Genomic DNA, 16,052 nt, shown 5'->3' with positions numbered 1-16,052 from the left:
TACTTTTTTCCTCCTAGTGACTCAGTTTGAAAAGGACCACAAATGTCACAATGCACTAATTGCAACTTGCGTTTTGATCGTATTTTTCCCACTGATTTGTAAGGCTGTATTGATAATTTGCCCTCAACACAAGCTTCACAAAAAGTGTCCTCCTCTTCTTTTGTAAAGCTAACTCCTTTTACCAAGTTTTTGAGTTTTTTGAGATTTGTAGTGTGACCTAGGTGCTGATGCCACATACTTGCTGGAACTGATGCAGTTGACGCTCCATGACAAGTTGTGTAGTTTCCCTCGATATTCAGCTGATACAATCCATCACATCTTTGTGTTCCCATTCCATGGAGAGCTCCATTCTTTCCTCTTATGCAGCAATGAGTCCTTTTGAACTTCACTGTGTTTCCCTTCTTGGCAGCAGCTCTCACTGAGAAGAGGTCCAGTGATAATTTGGGAACATACAGCACATCATACATTGTGACATCTTTTCCATCACTAACTCTGAATGACATTTTCATTGTTATGACCTAAAGCCTCAACCACTCTCCCATCACCGAGTTTCACCGTTTGTGGTTCTGAAAACTCTTGGTAGTTTTGTAGTGCTTCTTTATTCCATGTCATGTGTTTTGATGCTCCTGAATCAATTAACCATTCTTCTTGCTGTGCATCACTTTTACATGACTCATTTACAACAAAGGTTCCCTCATATGAGTTCTCTTTGTCCTTATACACCTAGCCTTGAAATAGCTTGTTAACAACAGTATCTCTTTCAAACTGTGCTTTTAGCATCTCCCATGCTTCTTTGGGGGTCTTACAGTTTGTTATCAGTACAATTGGGGTGTACTTACATTCAGTACCAGCACTGAAAATGCCTTTTCTTTCTTCCGTTCAAATTCAGCTCGTGCTTGGGCATTAGCATCCGCAGCTAGCTGCTCCGTCTCCTGTATCATACCCCACAGTCCTTTTGCCTTCAACACGTGCTCCAGTTGAAATTTCCACGTTGCCCAATTCTCCGGTCCACTCAGCTTGTCATTAAACAGTCTATCTTCCATTGTGAATCCCATAACTCTGTTTATGACTCCCAAAAAACGTGTTACGGACCTCTGGGCCCATAACCTGATGTTTTTAACGAACACCTTTTATTGCTGTAATGCACAGACACACCGACAGAGGGCAGTAATATCCCTTCAACATACATTGTAAAATTACTATTACAACACACCATACTTGACAGCTGATACAGCGTTCTGAAGTCTCAAAGCCTCACCTTCACTCTCCCAAACACACCTGTTATCACTGTGGCCAAATAGCTCAGTCTTTGTCTCGTCTCTGCACATTTTTTCTACAGAAGGCACTTGGCTCGTTCACGTGATCAGCTGAAAACTTCAGTGGAGCATGGATGCCGATCTTGATGTAAAACTCACTGTGGACGGTGACGCTGGTGTTCCAGCAGTTTCCAGTTCATGGCAGGCTTGAGCCTTGTTGTTCCTGAACACCCAAACAAATTTCCTCTGTCAGAAATGAAATAATGTTGTACTTGTGTTAAAAATGATGTGGCCAGGAGTTCAGCCAGTCGGCAGGGGCTCACAGGTTAACAGACATCTAGGATGATCTACTCACCTGAAGTGTTAAGTGCTCCCTCGACTTTCATCCTCGTAAAAAGAGTTGTTATTACTGCAGGGTCCATCATTAAGTCAGCTGGGATAAGCAGACGACATGTATCGTCCCCGTTATATAAATAAATCAAATAGAAAAGTCCTTTCAGTGGACGATAATCTGATATAATCTTGTTGAGCCACTTTTATGCGTCACTTCCCTTTGTTGTGTAACTTTCTCTATTCTATGTGCTTAGGTTCTGCTTGACTGTTCTGGATGACTGAGCTATCTGCTCACTGATTCAAACTGAGATGTGATGACATCGATCAGACGATGCACTTGAACTGCGAAGGTTTATTGAATGAACTTGGTTGTGGAAGGAGGGAGATCCAGGCCCTAGGTTCGTGTGATGCATTAGCACAATAGCGTATGCGTCGATACCGTACAGAAAAAGACCGATAGGTCGATCAGTGAGAATAAAAATAAGGATGTTTATAATCGTCGCAAATGTTCCAGGTTTGACTGTAAATTTATGTTGATGAGTGCATATTGGAATTTTTATTTTTAAAACAGCTGGTCGGGTGGGGCTCACTGGTTTCAAACACTCAGGATACTTACCCGGAGTGCTTCATGCTTCCTCACCTGTTAGCTTTGTGAATTGTTATTGTTGTTGTTGTTGTTGTTGTGGAGTCATTAAATGCAACAAGGTGCTCAAATTAGCCTTCGATACAACATTCATGTATCGTCCCTGTTGTATAAATAAATAAAATATATAAATAAATAAATAAAACCCAACAAAACAACTTATGACCTGGCATCAAACACGATCCCTTGTTTTCAACCTGAGTCACGTTAATGTAATCAGTAGACGTGGACGTCAGGAATGCACCACGAATCTTTACCGCAGCTGCAAAACAGCTTTCTAGATCCACGTCTTAATCTCATAACACTCCTGTGTTGTTATAAGATTAACCGCAAAATCCGCGTCAGCAGTGAAACTGATATTTCATGCAGCGCGTTTGCTGTTTGCCTAAACTCAGCAGTCTTTCAAATGATTAATTTCAAATGATTCATTTGAAATGAAACACGTGCTTTGAAGTTTATTCTGTCAACAGCCCCCCCCCCCTCAAGAATTGAGCTTAGGCACCCATATAAGAATATGAAAAGAACCTAAAAATGACCTGTCTCTATTTCCTCGCGGCTGTTTTCATGCTTTCTTATTTTAAAATGATTCGTTGTGCTTGATTAATCTGGAAAGGCCAAGGGGGTTATGCTGTGATAATCTCTCTCACATCAGCGTTGTCCTCCTGGATTGGGGTTTTTTAGTCTATGCTTGAAATAAACTGCAAGCGGAAATTTAGCGTGCAGGGACTGTGCCACGCCTCAGAGATATGATAACAAATGCAGAGAGGAATGAGAAAGTGGCCCAACAGGTTGATATCAATAAAATACAAGTCCTTTGGGTGGATGGCAATCTTCCAGCTTCTCATTGAACAAACACCGATTTACACATAACAATCCTTTGGTGTGTAACATTATTCTCCCTGCCTGTGTTTTTAATGTCACCTGCTTGATTTGTCTGGATGAGAGAATAAATAAGGTCATTGGAAGACCCGGGAGAAGGCACACAGTTTAAAAGGAACAATCACAGCACCTTCTCAGCACTCCCACAGAAAGTCCACCATCTGATGTTTTAAGGTGTAGGGATTTTTGTTTGTTTTATTTTATGCATTTTTACATTGTCGAAAGAAAACTGTCAACCAGTCAGCGTTTAGTGTTTGCTGTGCAGATGATTGTCCACAAAAACAACCAAACGTGGCCTTACTGTCACAAACAGTAAGGTACTAAACAGTTTAAGCACTGGTTTAGTAACCTCAATGAGACTCCAGAACTTTGCCCTCGTAGTTGTGTTTCTGATGATTCGTTTTCGTAAAGTGTTTTTTTTTTTTCTTTCTCTGATATCATCATAGTTCTGCTCGGGCTGCTTCAGGCAGAAGTATATGAGTGGCTACATGTTTAAACTTGGCTGGGCGATATTGTGAAATGTAACATTTTGGTTTTAATGAGCTTTTCATTAACATCATTGAAGAAGGTTACCCCTGATCTGTTAATACCTGTGATTTTCTCCTGTTTGACTTTATACACACACAAGTGTTTTTCCCCCAATGTGGCGTTGTCTAAGCAGCAGGGCCTTGAATGTGGACAAACTGGTTAGACTGTACTTTTTTTGCAAATAACAAAGCCAAGATATGAGCACTGTCACACACAGCAGGCCAGAAACATGCAGCTGAGGAATGAAGAAGGACAAAGAGTCAAAAGATGGCAAAAGGAGTGCCACGCAAAGAGAAAACCCCTCACAGACAAATCAGAGATATAAGAAATGCAGAGAGAATCAGAAAGTTTCCCAGCATCTTCACCTTCAACCTGTTTGGCTTCAGGACTGACAGTAACGTCACAGCCTGACTCACTGTGGAGTGGACTGCTGCTGTAGTGACAGAAGAAACGAGCATCCCAGCGATGTAAGAAATCTATTTATTCACTTACATGCATACAAATAAATGCTAATGATGTAAACAGAAAATGACAGAAGTTTAAATAAAAACAGACTAAATAAAAGCTTTGAAATGAAAGCAGAATCAGAATACTTTAATAATCTCTAAGGAAATTATGTGGGTTGCAGTTGCTCCAGTACAGTAACAGAAACAATACAATATACAATATATTACAGATTTAAGAAATAGTAATAATATATACAAACCATTCTATAATAAATATCAAGAACTGACAGATGTGATTATAAATAAATGTCAAAAATACTTACAGCAGCACTAGAGTGTGTTAAAAAAGGGTGTAACTATTGCAGTGTTTACAGTGTGTTAGATGGAGGAGTTGTACAGGAATGATTTCGTATGTCGTGGTGGTGCTTTTTGGTAATCTCAGTCTCTCACTGAATGTGCTCCTGTGGCTAGCCAGCACATCATGGAGTGGATGAGAGGTATTTTCCAACATTGTCTTTATCTTGGACAACATCCACCTCTCAGACACCACCCTAATGGAGACCAGCTCCATCCCCACAAGCGCTTTGAGGGTCTCCGAAAAGCGCTATATAAATGCAATCCATCATTATTATTATTATTGTTACTGGCCTTGTGGATCAGGTGATTGAGTCTGTTGGTTTCAGCAATCCTCAACCGGGTCCCCCAGCATGCAACAGCATAGACGACAGCACTGGCCACAACAACAAACTCAAAATTTGACCCTCACTCCCCCCCCCCCCCCCCCCCCCCCCTCGGCTCAAGCATGTTTTAGCATTGTCAGTCTCGGTGTATTGATTTCCCCTTTCTGCTCTAGTATGTTTTATTACAGTTTTATTACTCTTGAGCTGACATTATATGTCATCTCATTTTCACAGCCAAGGAGATGAAGCAGCAATGTTTATTTCACTAACCCGGGCCTAGAAATCCAACCTGAGACACCTTGAAGACTGAGACTGCTCAGAATACTTGCCTGGAGGGTTTCATGTTTCCTCGCCTGTTATCTTTGTGAATTGTTGTTGATGTGGAGTCACTAAATGCAACAAGGTCTTCTAATTAGCTTTCAATGCAGCAGTCATGTTAACATGTATTGTCCCTGTTGTATAAATGAATCAAATACAAAATTAAATAAATAAAACACAACAAAACAACATGTCTCCAGTGACCTCCTGCACACGATTGCTTGTTCTCAGTCAAAGCCACTCCCTCACTGGGCAGCCTGCCAGAGTCATTATCAAAGGTTTACCAAGACTAAGTGATGACATTTGGCGCTTTCTTTTGCTCACATTCCAATAAGTTTTTCTTTTTACTGATTAAAAACAATAGAAAAACAGCAGCAGTGAGGGATGGGCGGTAATCTTGCTGTAACTGTAGCTGTTAATCCTCTTCAGTCTAAACTATTCACATTCAAATATGAAACGTAATTGATGTAATTAATTCAGATAAGATGACAGGTTACCTGTCAAATACCTGACGTAGGAATGTTTATTGAACTAAGTTGGGCGTGTGCGAGTTAAATCCTGCAGAGCTTGATGGTTAACAAAGCGTGCAGACAAACAACCACAAGTCGCCAACAGTCACCGAGTAACGGAGAGAGAGAAACGTGGAGGACTGACGACACTTGCTTGACTAAAAGGGAAAAAGCAAAGGGACGCACCAGCCTGAGAGATGCATGCTGCACTCTGCCGTGGGTTAGGCTGTGATAATCTCTCTCTCATCAGTGTTGTCCTCTTAGATTGGGGGATTTTTGTCTGTGCTTGAAATAAACTCAGAGCACAAATTTCACCGGGGGTTGGGGGGATTTCTTCTCCCTAAAGTTTAGTTCAATGTCCGGTAGCAGTCTGCTGAGCTATCAGTACTTTTGTCACAAACTGCTTCCTCTGTGTTTGGTACATGGTTCATTTAAATTATCGTTTACATATCATGTCCTTGTAAACTCACTTTTCACCAAAGTGACAAGAAACCTTTGAACAAACAAACAAACAAAAAACAGAAAATGATGTTGACGGAGTGCCTTTTAGTGCAGATTCTAAATTACTCATCCATCACAGTAAAAAGATCACACAACTTGTGGAAACATGACGCTGTCACAACACCAAATATGGCCTTGTTCTCTTGGCTCACTTAGGTTAACATAATAGAAAGCTTTGTGGATGCCACTTTTCAACAACACAAACCTCCTCTGATGACATTGAGCATGATCACTGTTTTCAGTCAGACTCTCTTACCGGGCATCCTGCCAGTCTTTATCAAAGCGTGACATTTTTGGCTCCTTCTGTTCGTAATGATCTCTCCGTCCTCTTGTGTGTGTTCGGCTTTGTACTACACACAAACAGTGGCGTGAGGGATAGACGATTTAATGTTTTTACTTTTAAATCCCTTTTTCAGTTGTTGATTTAATTCCTCTTTAGAATGAATGATTCATATTAAAATATTTAACCTATGCTTTAAGTCACATTATTTTACTAAGTATACGCTGACAGACCGTATAATCTTTACTGAAGCTCCAAAACAGCCTCGGGGTGTTATCGTAACTCTTAGCCTACAACACTCCTCTGTGTTTGTTAAGATTCACCGCAAAATCCGCCTCAGCGGTGAAACAGATCACTCACGCAGCGTGTGTGCTGATTGTCTTTAAGCTCAGCAGTCATTTGTAATTCTAGATGACGTGATTAGAAGTTCATTTCTTCGACCTGTTGAAGTTCAGCAGCGTCTGGTTTTACAGCAAATCACTTTATCACGTTACTGCTCTGGTATCAGCATTTACTGAGCTTTAACACCAATCTGGATTTCTGGCTACCTTAGCGTTAGCATGCTGTCTGTGCCGGTGCTTGCAAGTTGCGTTAACATTATACTGCTGTTGTATCAGTCCTGGAGCAATCTCCCTTTACCGTCGCGCTCTCATCCTTATGTGCAATACAAAGGCTATGCGTACATACATACATCAAAAAGTAAAAAAAACCCCAGTAAAACAGAATTTTACAAAAATGCAAAAGATTTCTGTGATTACCTGTACCCATATTATTTTACATGTATGGCAATTTTAAAATAATATGGGTGAAATAATTCGCTAGCATTATTTGAGTTACTAAAAAAAAGTCATATTCAAAGTAAATAAGTCTGTTTTGTATATTGTACTTATCAAAACTGGGATCAGATGAAAATGTATTAATTCTCCCTTTTTTAAAATCTCCTGTATATATATATATTTTTTAATTATTATGTTTTAAAACAGCGCCGTTCACCTCTTTGCTCTGGTAAACCTTATGTTTACACCTCTTGGCCTTACTTCAGAAGAGTGAGGGCTAATGACATATGAGAGGGATGGCAAGAGGCTGTGACAGGATGAACAATGTCACATCACAGGATTCACGAGTTTGTAAAGCGATCAGCCTGAACGTTTCTTGGCTCGGGATGGCAGCCTCTCCCTTCTTTTTGCTAGTGCAAAAGAGTTATTCATAGACGTCACGGCAGACAAACAAACAATGAAGGATTCATTGTTTTCTCTCACTTGTTATTTATTCAAATGTCTTTGGTGTGAATTTTTCCCTCGCTGTCTTTATTTCACACAAATACCTGCAGCCTTTCTGACTGGAAACAGTTTTGTCAGGATAACAGAGCCGACTGCAGAGAAACACCTGGACTGAGTTTAGATGAAGCTTCAGGTTTAACTGGGATTATGGCAGCAGATTAATGCTTCTTACTTTGTTGTATATTAATTGTATGTTAATGTGGTTTTGTTAAAGGTTTTCAGTGTTTATTCCATCAAACATTTGAAGTCATTTAATGTGCAAAATGAATAAAATCATGACTGTAATCTGCATCAGGTTAGAGCGTCACTTTGTTACCAACTCAAAACTTTATTGGCTTTTTACAAAGAGAAAAGTAAACAGAGGAAAGATTGTAAATCTTTACAAACAAGCAGGACAATATACTGAGTATATAATAATATAAGCAGAATAAAAGTGCTATAAAAGGTTACAAATAACAAATAATTTAACTGTCCCATGAGGTTTTGACACAGATTGTTGTGCTGTTACATTTTAGGGTTGTGTGCACAAAAGTGTGAAGCTCATATTTTTTTGTGTGAGGGATAAATGTTATTATTGAACATGACTGATGAAAATGTGCAGGTAGAAAATCGAGGATTACATCTCCGTGAGTGTTTCGTCTCCCCCTCTTTATCCTGCATGGGAGAGAAAAACGACATTATGAAGCTGACATCGATCACGCATCACTGACTTAGTGGAATGATGCAGCCAGCATTACACCATCCTTTGCTGGATCTTTTAAGGGTGCGGTGGAGCTGTGGTCCTGCTGAAGTTTCACCCAGTTTGAACAGAACAATGATGCAAAATGAGCAGCACACGTCAGGGCCCTTCTCCCTGCAGGCCTCCGTGAAACCATGCTCCGTGGGACATTACACGCCTGCTTTCTTCTTAGTCTTAGTTTTCCTTTTTTGGGGAGCGTGGACTCTTCCCGCTAATAAACATTAGTAGCCTACAAGTTTTAATGTTTGATCGTGTTTTACGGAATGTTTTCTTTATGTGGCAAGCATGCGTAGCAAAGTGTCAACTCGAGTTTCGTGTCCCACCAAGAATAATCGATTTATTTTTTCAGTAAGAAACATCTTCAAATATAAGCACGATTGCGAATAAATCTACTGTAGAAAAATGAAAAAGAATAAATGAAGATCAAACATCAGACTTGTAACAGTTCTACAGATAATGCCATCATTTTCCATTTTAGTGCAGCTGTAAAAGGCTTCAGCAGTCAACTCTTTATGAAGTTTAAACGAATGCCTTTTTTTGTTTTAAATAGCCGAGCATTATTTTCATTATCTGTAAAACTGCGTCTCATCCATCCGTCAGCTCCTCTATGGACAGAATCCAACACATGATTGAAGGCGTGTGTCGCGCCTTTGAACACACGCGTCAGGCAGCTACACTGAGGTGTGTCCGCATTGTTTGCCTTCAAGCCCAGGCTAGTTCAATTGACCCTGTGCACGAGAAAATGCTAACTTCCTGGTTTGAGACCGGATGTGGGGTTGTACATTTCCGGTAGCTTTACTTTGCGGCCAATCGCTACTGCTAAGATATACTCCAAAATCATGTCCAAAACTCGAAAACGGAAAGATCGCGTTAAGTTACAAAGAGGAGAAGGTGGGGACACTCACCACTGTTGTGTCATAAAAAAATCTAATGATCAATTTTGACGTTTAAAGAGTTTAGATCGATCAGTTGTTTACATCACTCAACACAAGCAGAACTGCATTACTGCAGCAGAAGACACATCGTCCACATTCAGAAGCACATCTCTGTATAATGACTGGTCTTATGATTTAAACAGGCAAATGTTCATCATTCAAACTACAGGTGAAGAATAGTCAAACCAGATGTTTCCCCCATTATGTCGATATCAGCTAGCCAAGTACACACCTACACAGCATGTTAACAAACCGTGAAAAAAGCCACACAAAAATGAATGATTGCTGGTAAGGGTTTCTATACATTAGTATGTACGAAGGGTATGTTGTGACTTACCTTAAAAATTACAGTGGTCCCTCGCTAATAACGCGGTTCACCTTTCACCTCGCTGTTTCTCAGATTTTTTAGTGCAAGTTTGCATGCTTATTTTTTTTACGTCACATTGTGTCCTGCGTCTGGATCGCTGCAGACGATCTCCTTCGTGACGTCTCTCCTGTACAGTACAGAATCGCTACATCGATCGCTAGCAGTGTGACTCTGAAGTGCAGTACTGTATGTCCACGATGTCCACAAAACGTTTTGCACCGTCAAAAAATAAAATTGGCTACTTGATTTCACCTATCGCTGGTTATTTTTAGAACATAACACCCGCGATAAATGAGGGACAGCTGAGAAATATAACATTTGAATCCCTTTTCTCTTTTGCTCTGAGGCGCGGGGGAAAATATCGACAAGTCGATGAACATCATTTACAGATATATTGGGTAAATGCCCAAGACATCTATAGAAATGTAAATCGCCGCTTGATTCATTCATTTGCTTAACTTGTTTTGGACCGTAAACCGGGCGCGAATAGGACACCGGAAACAAAGCTCCCCACAGGAGTTTCTGCACCGGAAGTAGCATATGCTAACGTGCACATAGTCAATAAACAACCCGAGTTCGTTTCTGTCTGAGCGCGCGTGCGTTTGTGTGCGTGAGTGCGTGTGTTTGTGTGGTATCTACACGTACACGACCTCTGATGTGATACACTGTTTTGTCATGTTTTTTTTTCGTTATAGCTATATATATTTAATTGCAATTCATGTTACCATAGTTGGAATGCTGCATAAGACAAGAAATGGGCGGGCTTTGCGTTGCGAAGCCCGCTGACAAAAAAACATAGTCTGTGTAGTCATCAAGATAACGAGGCCGATGACCATCGCGACGAGGACGAGGAGTGGATGAGAAAGCCATCTTGCCTGTTAAACTGTAAATCCGGCTCGGAGGACCATGTAATGGAGGCTGTCACTTTAAGAGGGATGGACTTGACCTCCTGACTATGAATAATGTAGATAATAAGGTGCTGACTCTATGAATCCACAATCTCAACAGGGTTGTCCGATAAGAACAGATGACGTATCCACAAAATCCACTGCCACTCAGGTATCTGTCGTTCACTCATTTATTTAACAAGAATCCGAAGCGCACATCCATAATGTGAGTGAGGGGATTTAACAGGCTGTAAAATGCTATATGCCGTGTGGTGAAGTTATGGTGTGGTTTAGTCTCATGGACGCACACCGCTAACAGCATTAGAAGGAACGAAAATCCACACGGTGAGTAAAACTCTGTTGACTCTTCCCAACTGCAGCTCCAACCGAACTCTCTGCGTCGACGTGTGCGTAATGATGAGGTAGAATTGTGTCTTCTGATTGGTGAAGAGAATGGGTTGCCTCACCGCTCATTGGCTAACCGGCAGCAGTATGCTGATATCTTTACTCAGCAGATGTGGCTCCGTTCGTGAGTTCTGCCGACTGGCTGGCCTTTTGTACAGTCTGTGTAAAATCAGTAGGCCTAATGCGGAAATGGCAGCACCCAAAAAAGTAAATAATTAAAAAACAACACAGAAAATGCTTGAAAACAGATCATGTGTAGTCCTAATTTTTTACCACAAGCCTCTGGAAGTGATTGGTTAAAACCCACACACATCCAAATAACCCAAATGTCAAACTCATGTTACGCCTCTCAGACTGTAACGTGAGACCAGAGGGACACACCTCTCCTAAGACAAGCGAGAGCTCACACCACGCGCCGAACAGAGCTACGATGTCAGGTGGTGCAGTCTCCGTCTTTTTTGCTCTCTGTGTGCTTTTTGTTGGCTGCTGTGGAAAACCGGTGATTCTGGGAGAGTCTGTAGAGTTAAAAGCTGATGTGAAGTGTGACGCGCAGGAATTCAGTCTAATCTACCGGCTGAGGGATGACAGTCCACGGACTGTGGCCCAGCTGGTAAACGGTGTCTGGATGCCGGGAGAGAGGTACAGAGAGCTTGTGGAGCACAGATCCACGCTCAGCTTGTTGCTAACCCGTGTGAACTACAACGATCAAGGCTACTACGAGTTCATCTGCGCTGGCCAGGTTGTCACCACCATCCAGCTGGAGGTCCTCATCATCTCCAACAACAACCTCTCTGTGCCTGAAGGAGACACGCTCACGCTGCCGTGTTATTTCCACACTGAGGGGGACTCCGTGGACTCTGTTGTGTGGGAAAGAGACGGGGAACTGGTGCTGAACCACAGCCTCTCCTCCGGGGAGCTCATATATGGGACTGGGTTTGGGGGGAGAGCGTCTGTGAGGTCTGACTGGTTTGTACTGGGAGACCTGTCACTGACGGTGGAGCGGGTCCAGCTGGAGGACCGAGGTGACTTTTTCTGCCGTGTTAATAAAGGCAAAAAAAAGAGCGGGAAGTGGAGAGAGAGGGGCAGCCCTGCCGCTGTGAGAGTGACGGTCAATGAGAGGAGCACCATCATCAGCAGCAGCTCTGCTCCTGTAAGTACACCTCTCTGCTAAACACTGAAGCACATCACAGCTGCTGACTCAGCGCAGTGGGTCTCACATTATTTCATGTTTGTTTCTCTGCAGCCCACGCGTGAAGCAGACACACACACAACAGCTTGTGACACTCCCATCATCATCACAGCCGTCATAACCCTGCTGCTCTCTGCTGCTGCTGCTGCTGCTGCTGTGTGGTTGGTTTGGAGGAGGAAGTTCCGAAGATCAGGATCCACACCTGGAGGCGTTGATGGAAGACCTGCCAGTGACCTGGAGACGACACCTTTCACTGAGAGGAGCCCTGATAGAGGGACGTTCATCGGATAACTGAAGCCTGTGTGTGTGTGTGTGTGTGTGTGTGTGTGTGTGTGGTTTCTACACAAACACAACCTCTGCTGTGATTCTCTCTCTCTCTCTCTCTCTCTCTCCCTATATATATATATATATATATATATATATATATACACACATATATTATGGGGTTTGGGTTTTTAGTATCTCGCTCCTTGCTTTAGCCTAACTTCCTGTTCCTGTAGTTTATAAGTTTTATAAGATATAAATCTCAGCTTTTCTGCCAATAAATATCTGAGATTTTAATGTTTGATCGTGTTTGTGTCATGTTTTCGTGTCTTCCTAAGTACCCTAAGTACCCTACATAGACAAAACAAGAAGATAGTTAAATGGAAACGTGGAAAAACTGTTTTAATAAACAAACAGAAGTCAAGCTAAGAATAAGAGAAAAGGCCAGACAACAGGTTGCTTGGTATGACGTCATCAGACCAAATATTAGGTCAGAAAGTACAAAAACATCTCCCAGCTGAGCTCTGCCATCAAAACCTCTCGTTAATTGTTTTCACTTTAACCAATGCTGTGAATGAGTAAATACATTTCGATAATGAATTTTAGCTCTGCAGAAATGAAGTTAGACTTCGTCAGTTTCACAACAAACAGTCGTGACTTAAACGTCCGGCTTTCATGATACCACAGCATGGAAATTTACAGCAAACCGGTTCATGTGCATGTAGCTGTCTGTGCTTTACTCTTTTTTTTCTGCATTATCTTTCGTCCCACGGTGAGTCACCCTGTCTCTCTGAAATGTATTTGGGACTCAGCCAAAAAGTAAAAACGGGAACTACTGAAGCTGCTTGTGTTTAGTCCTGCTCTGTAGTAAATTCAGTGACATTTGACCGTCCTGTTGCTCCCATTGAAATGTATACAGCCTATTTAAAATCTAAAACTTATAATTGTCCGCAGCCTGCTGTTGTTACCACTGTCCTGTTTTAAATGGATACTAACTAGCTAACTGACTGAATGCCCATTAACCTTATAACTCCTGTTGTGTGTGTGTGTGTGTGTGTTTGTGTACAGTGAGACAGCCAGGTTCATAATGGATATAAGGAAGTTTTTTCAAAAAAAGGAGCCACATTCAGGTAAAAGTGTAAAATCAAATGATCCGTCAATCAAGAATAATGTTGGATCAGTGTTTCAATGTTTATATCTTTAATTGGTTGTTCATGTGGTTTGGTTATTTTCCTTTTGGTTGAAAGTACACTGAGAGAGGACTTTTTCATCAGTGATCTTAATAGAATTTTTTTCATGTTAATGTAATTTTTTATCTAATTGAATACAATCTATTTGTGTATGATTGTCAGTCCAAAGAGGGAGAGAAAGAACAAGGTCAGGAAGAAGCAGGTAAGAAAACAGACAGGGAACAGTGACAGGCACAACAGAAACTGTTAAACTGACAAAGAGAAAAAAACCCAACTAATTTTACTCACACAATCAGGAAGTTGTGTTCTCCCTATATTAAAGCTGCTATACAGAATCTGCAAAACAAACTGGGTTGAAACATTTTTGACCCTCTTTAACAACATTCCAACATAACATTATCATTGATTGGGGAGATTAAAATTAATGATATATTTTTATGTGGTTCAGCCACAACTCTACAAAAACCTCAGCCAGTAATAGGTAGGCCAACTTTTCAACCGTCCACTTGTCTGTATGACTGCTGCAGTACGTACATCACATTTGCGCACTAACAGAAAGTGCCAAATAGCCCTGGTGGAGTGAGGAGCTGTAGAGAGAAGCAGAGTGCTCTGTTTATATTCTAAAAATGTTTTAAGCTTGTTTCAAAGATTCGGTACAGCAGCTTTAAATGTTTTCCAAAAGCACACATACACTTATCAGTGTTTCTCAAACTTTTTACAGTGTGTACCACCTGATAAAAATGTCAAGCTCTCCTAAGTACCACTATGAAAGCATGAAAGTCATAAATCTTACAACACAAAATTATTAATATTAAATGAGTAAAATTAGTATCTGCAATAAAGATTTTTTTATACATTGTATACATTCTAACACAGGCAAAGTTGCCTCCATTTTTATAGTTTTTATTAATATTTTGTAATAATTTATTCTGTTTTGGGAGGGTTTTTTATGTATCTGTATTATATTATACATACACATTTAAAGTGAATCTCTGTCCAAAAAATGCACTCAGTTTACTTTTTACTCACTATGAGCATCATTCATTATTCTCCCCCAGTAATTAAGGTTAGGATATGTATTTTTTCTATTCCAATCCCTTCTTCTTTTGCAGCATTTAAATAACCTTTATCAGATTTGATGGTTTTGTTACAGACTTTTCAAAAAAGTGTTTTTCTTTTCTTTCACAAATGTGGGGATTAAATTGTGTTAAAATGCACAAAACAGTGATGTCATGTTTTGTGACGAGGACCCAGGCACAGAGAGACTTGATGAATTTAAAAATCTTATGATTTAATAAAGAAATTTGCAGACTTGCACAGAGATGGTAAAATTATGATGACTGATAACAGAGATGAAGACAACAGACGATAAGGACAGGGAGGAACAGGGGTTTAAATGCACCAAAGTGACAGTCAGAGAGAACTCGGGACAACATTTAAGGATGCAGGGACTGACAGAGACAGGTTTATCTTGCCTGGCTGGGCAGCTCTCTGGGTGCTCAGCACCCCCAAAGCTCTGATCCTAGAATCGCCCCTGGCTTTAATCAGAAATCCTCTTTGGTCATTGTTCACTGATTTGTGAATATTTTCTGTTGTGATTTATACAAACGCTCTTGTCAATAATCTGCACAACAAACCACTGATTGAAAGACACTTTTCTTTTGACAACGTAAATATTCATAAAATAAAAAAAATACAATTTAAAGTATTTAAAACTTAAAATTCTTCAGACGGTGAATTGTTAGATACTTTTGCATAGACCGGGTCCGTGTGAATACTCGCAGACACAGATGTAGGGGGAGGAGTGCTGGTGGTCTGATCCGGGCTTCTCTCACTGACCTTCAGCCTCGCAGCAGCTGGTGTCCCCCTCTGTTCCCCTCTAACTTCTTTTTGGATGTAACAGAAATAATCCCTCTGATCTTCCCTCCGAGCCCGCTGCGGGTTTAAGGACAGGTCTCCGTGTGAGAGCCAATCAGCTGACAGACAGTCGACCATCAGCAGCCCAGTTACTGTTACCACCGCACGAGTCTCTCCCTAACCCTTAACACATCTTCCCCGTCTCCAACCCAGCGCACAGACCAGCAGGTGCCATCTGTAGTTGGATAGTAGCAGGACAGGCTGCGCGCTTCTCCCTCTGTGACGGATGATTCTGAGAATACGACAACCTCCACATGGACAGCAGACACCTCCCGACCACCGCACATGAACCCATAAACTCCACTGTCCGTGTAAACTGAGCGGTTAAAGACGGGAGAAGAGCTGGGACTCATGCGATCTCTGAAACTTTCCTCTGGTCTCCAAACTTCGTGTCGGTGCGCAGCGACATCCCGGGACTGAAGCTGTATTTGGCGAAGTTTTCCATCTTCTTCACTCTCACAGTTTCCAGGAAGAATAAAAGAGTCTCCCAACATCACTATCACATA

The 16,052-nt window shown here is 41.2% G+C and overlaps 1 protein-coding gene and 1 pseudogene across 1 annotated transcript; one reads left to right on the top strand and one right to left on the bottom strand.

The window, feature by feature from the left end:
- Window positions 1–11,416: 11,416 nt before the first annotated feature.
- Window positions 11,417–12,466, top strand: LOC146390548 (uncharacterized). The gene is made up of 2 exons (XM_084921895.1): window positions 11,417–12,136; window positions 12,230–12,466. Exons 1-2 carry the CDS (start codon window positions 11,417–11,419, stop codon window positions 12,464–12,466), a joined length of 957 nt encoding a protein of 318 aa, XP_084778021.1.
- A 2,879-nt stretch (window positions 12,467–15,345) lies between these two features.
- Window positions 15,346–16,052, bottom strand: LOC146390547 (uncharacterized; annotated as a pseudogene).

This window comes from Perissodus microlepis, chromosome 3 (genome assembly GCF_051167445.1).
Source record: "Perissodus microlepis isolate ML-2025 ecotype Zambia chromosome 3, ASM5116744v1, whole genome shotgun sequence".
In the NCBI taxonomy this organism is placed as follows: domain Eukaryota; kingdom Metazoa; phylum Chordata; class Actinopteri; order Cichliformes; family Cichlidae; genus Perissodus; species Perissodus microlepis.
Note: the sequence above shows the minus strand (reverse complement) of the source record. Positions and strands in the feature narration are given on the sequence as shown.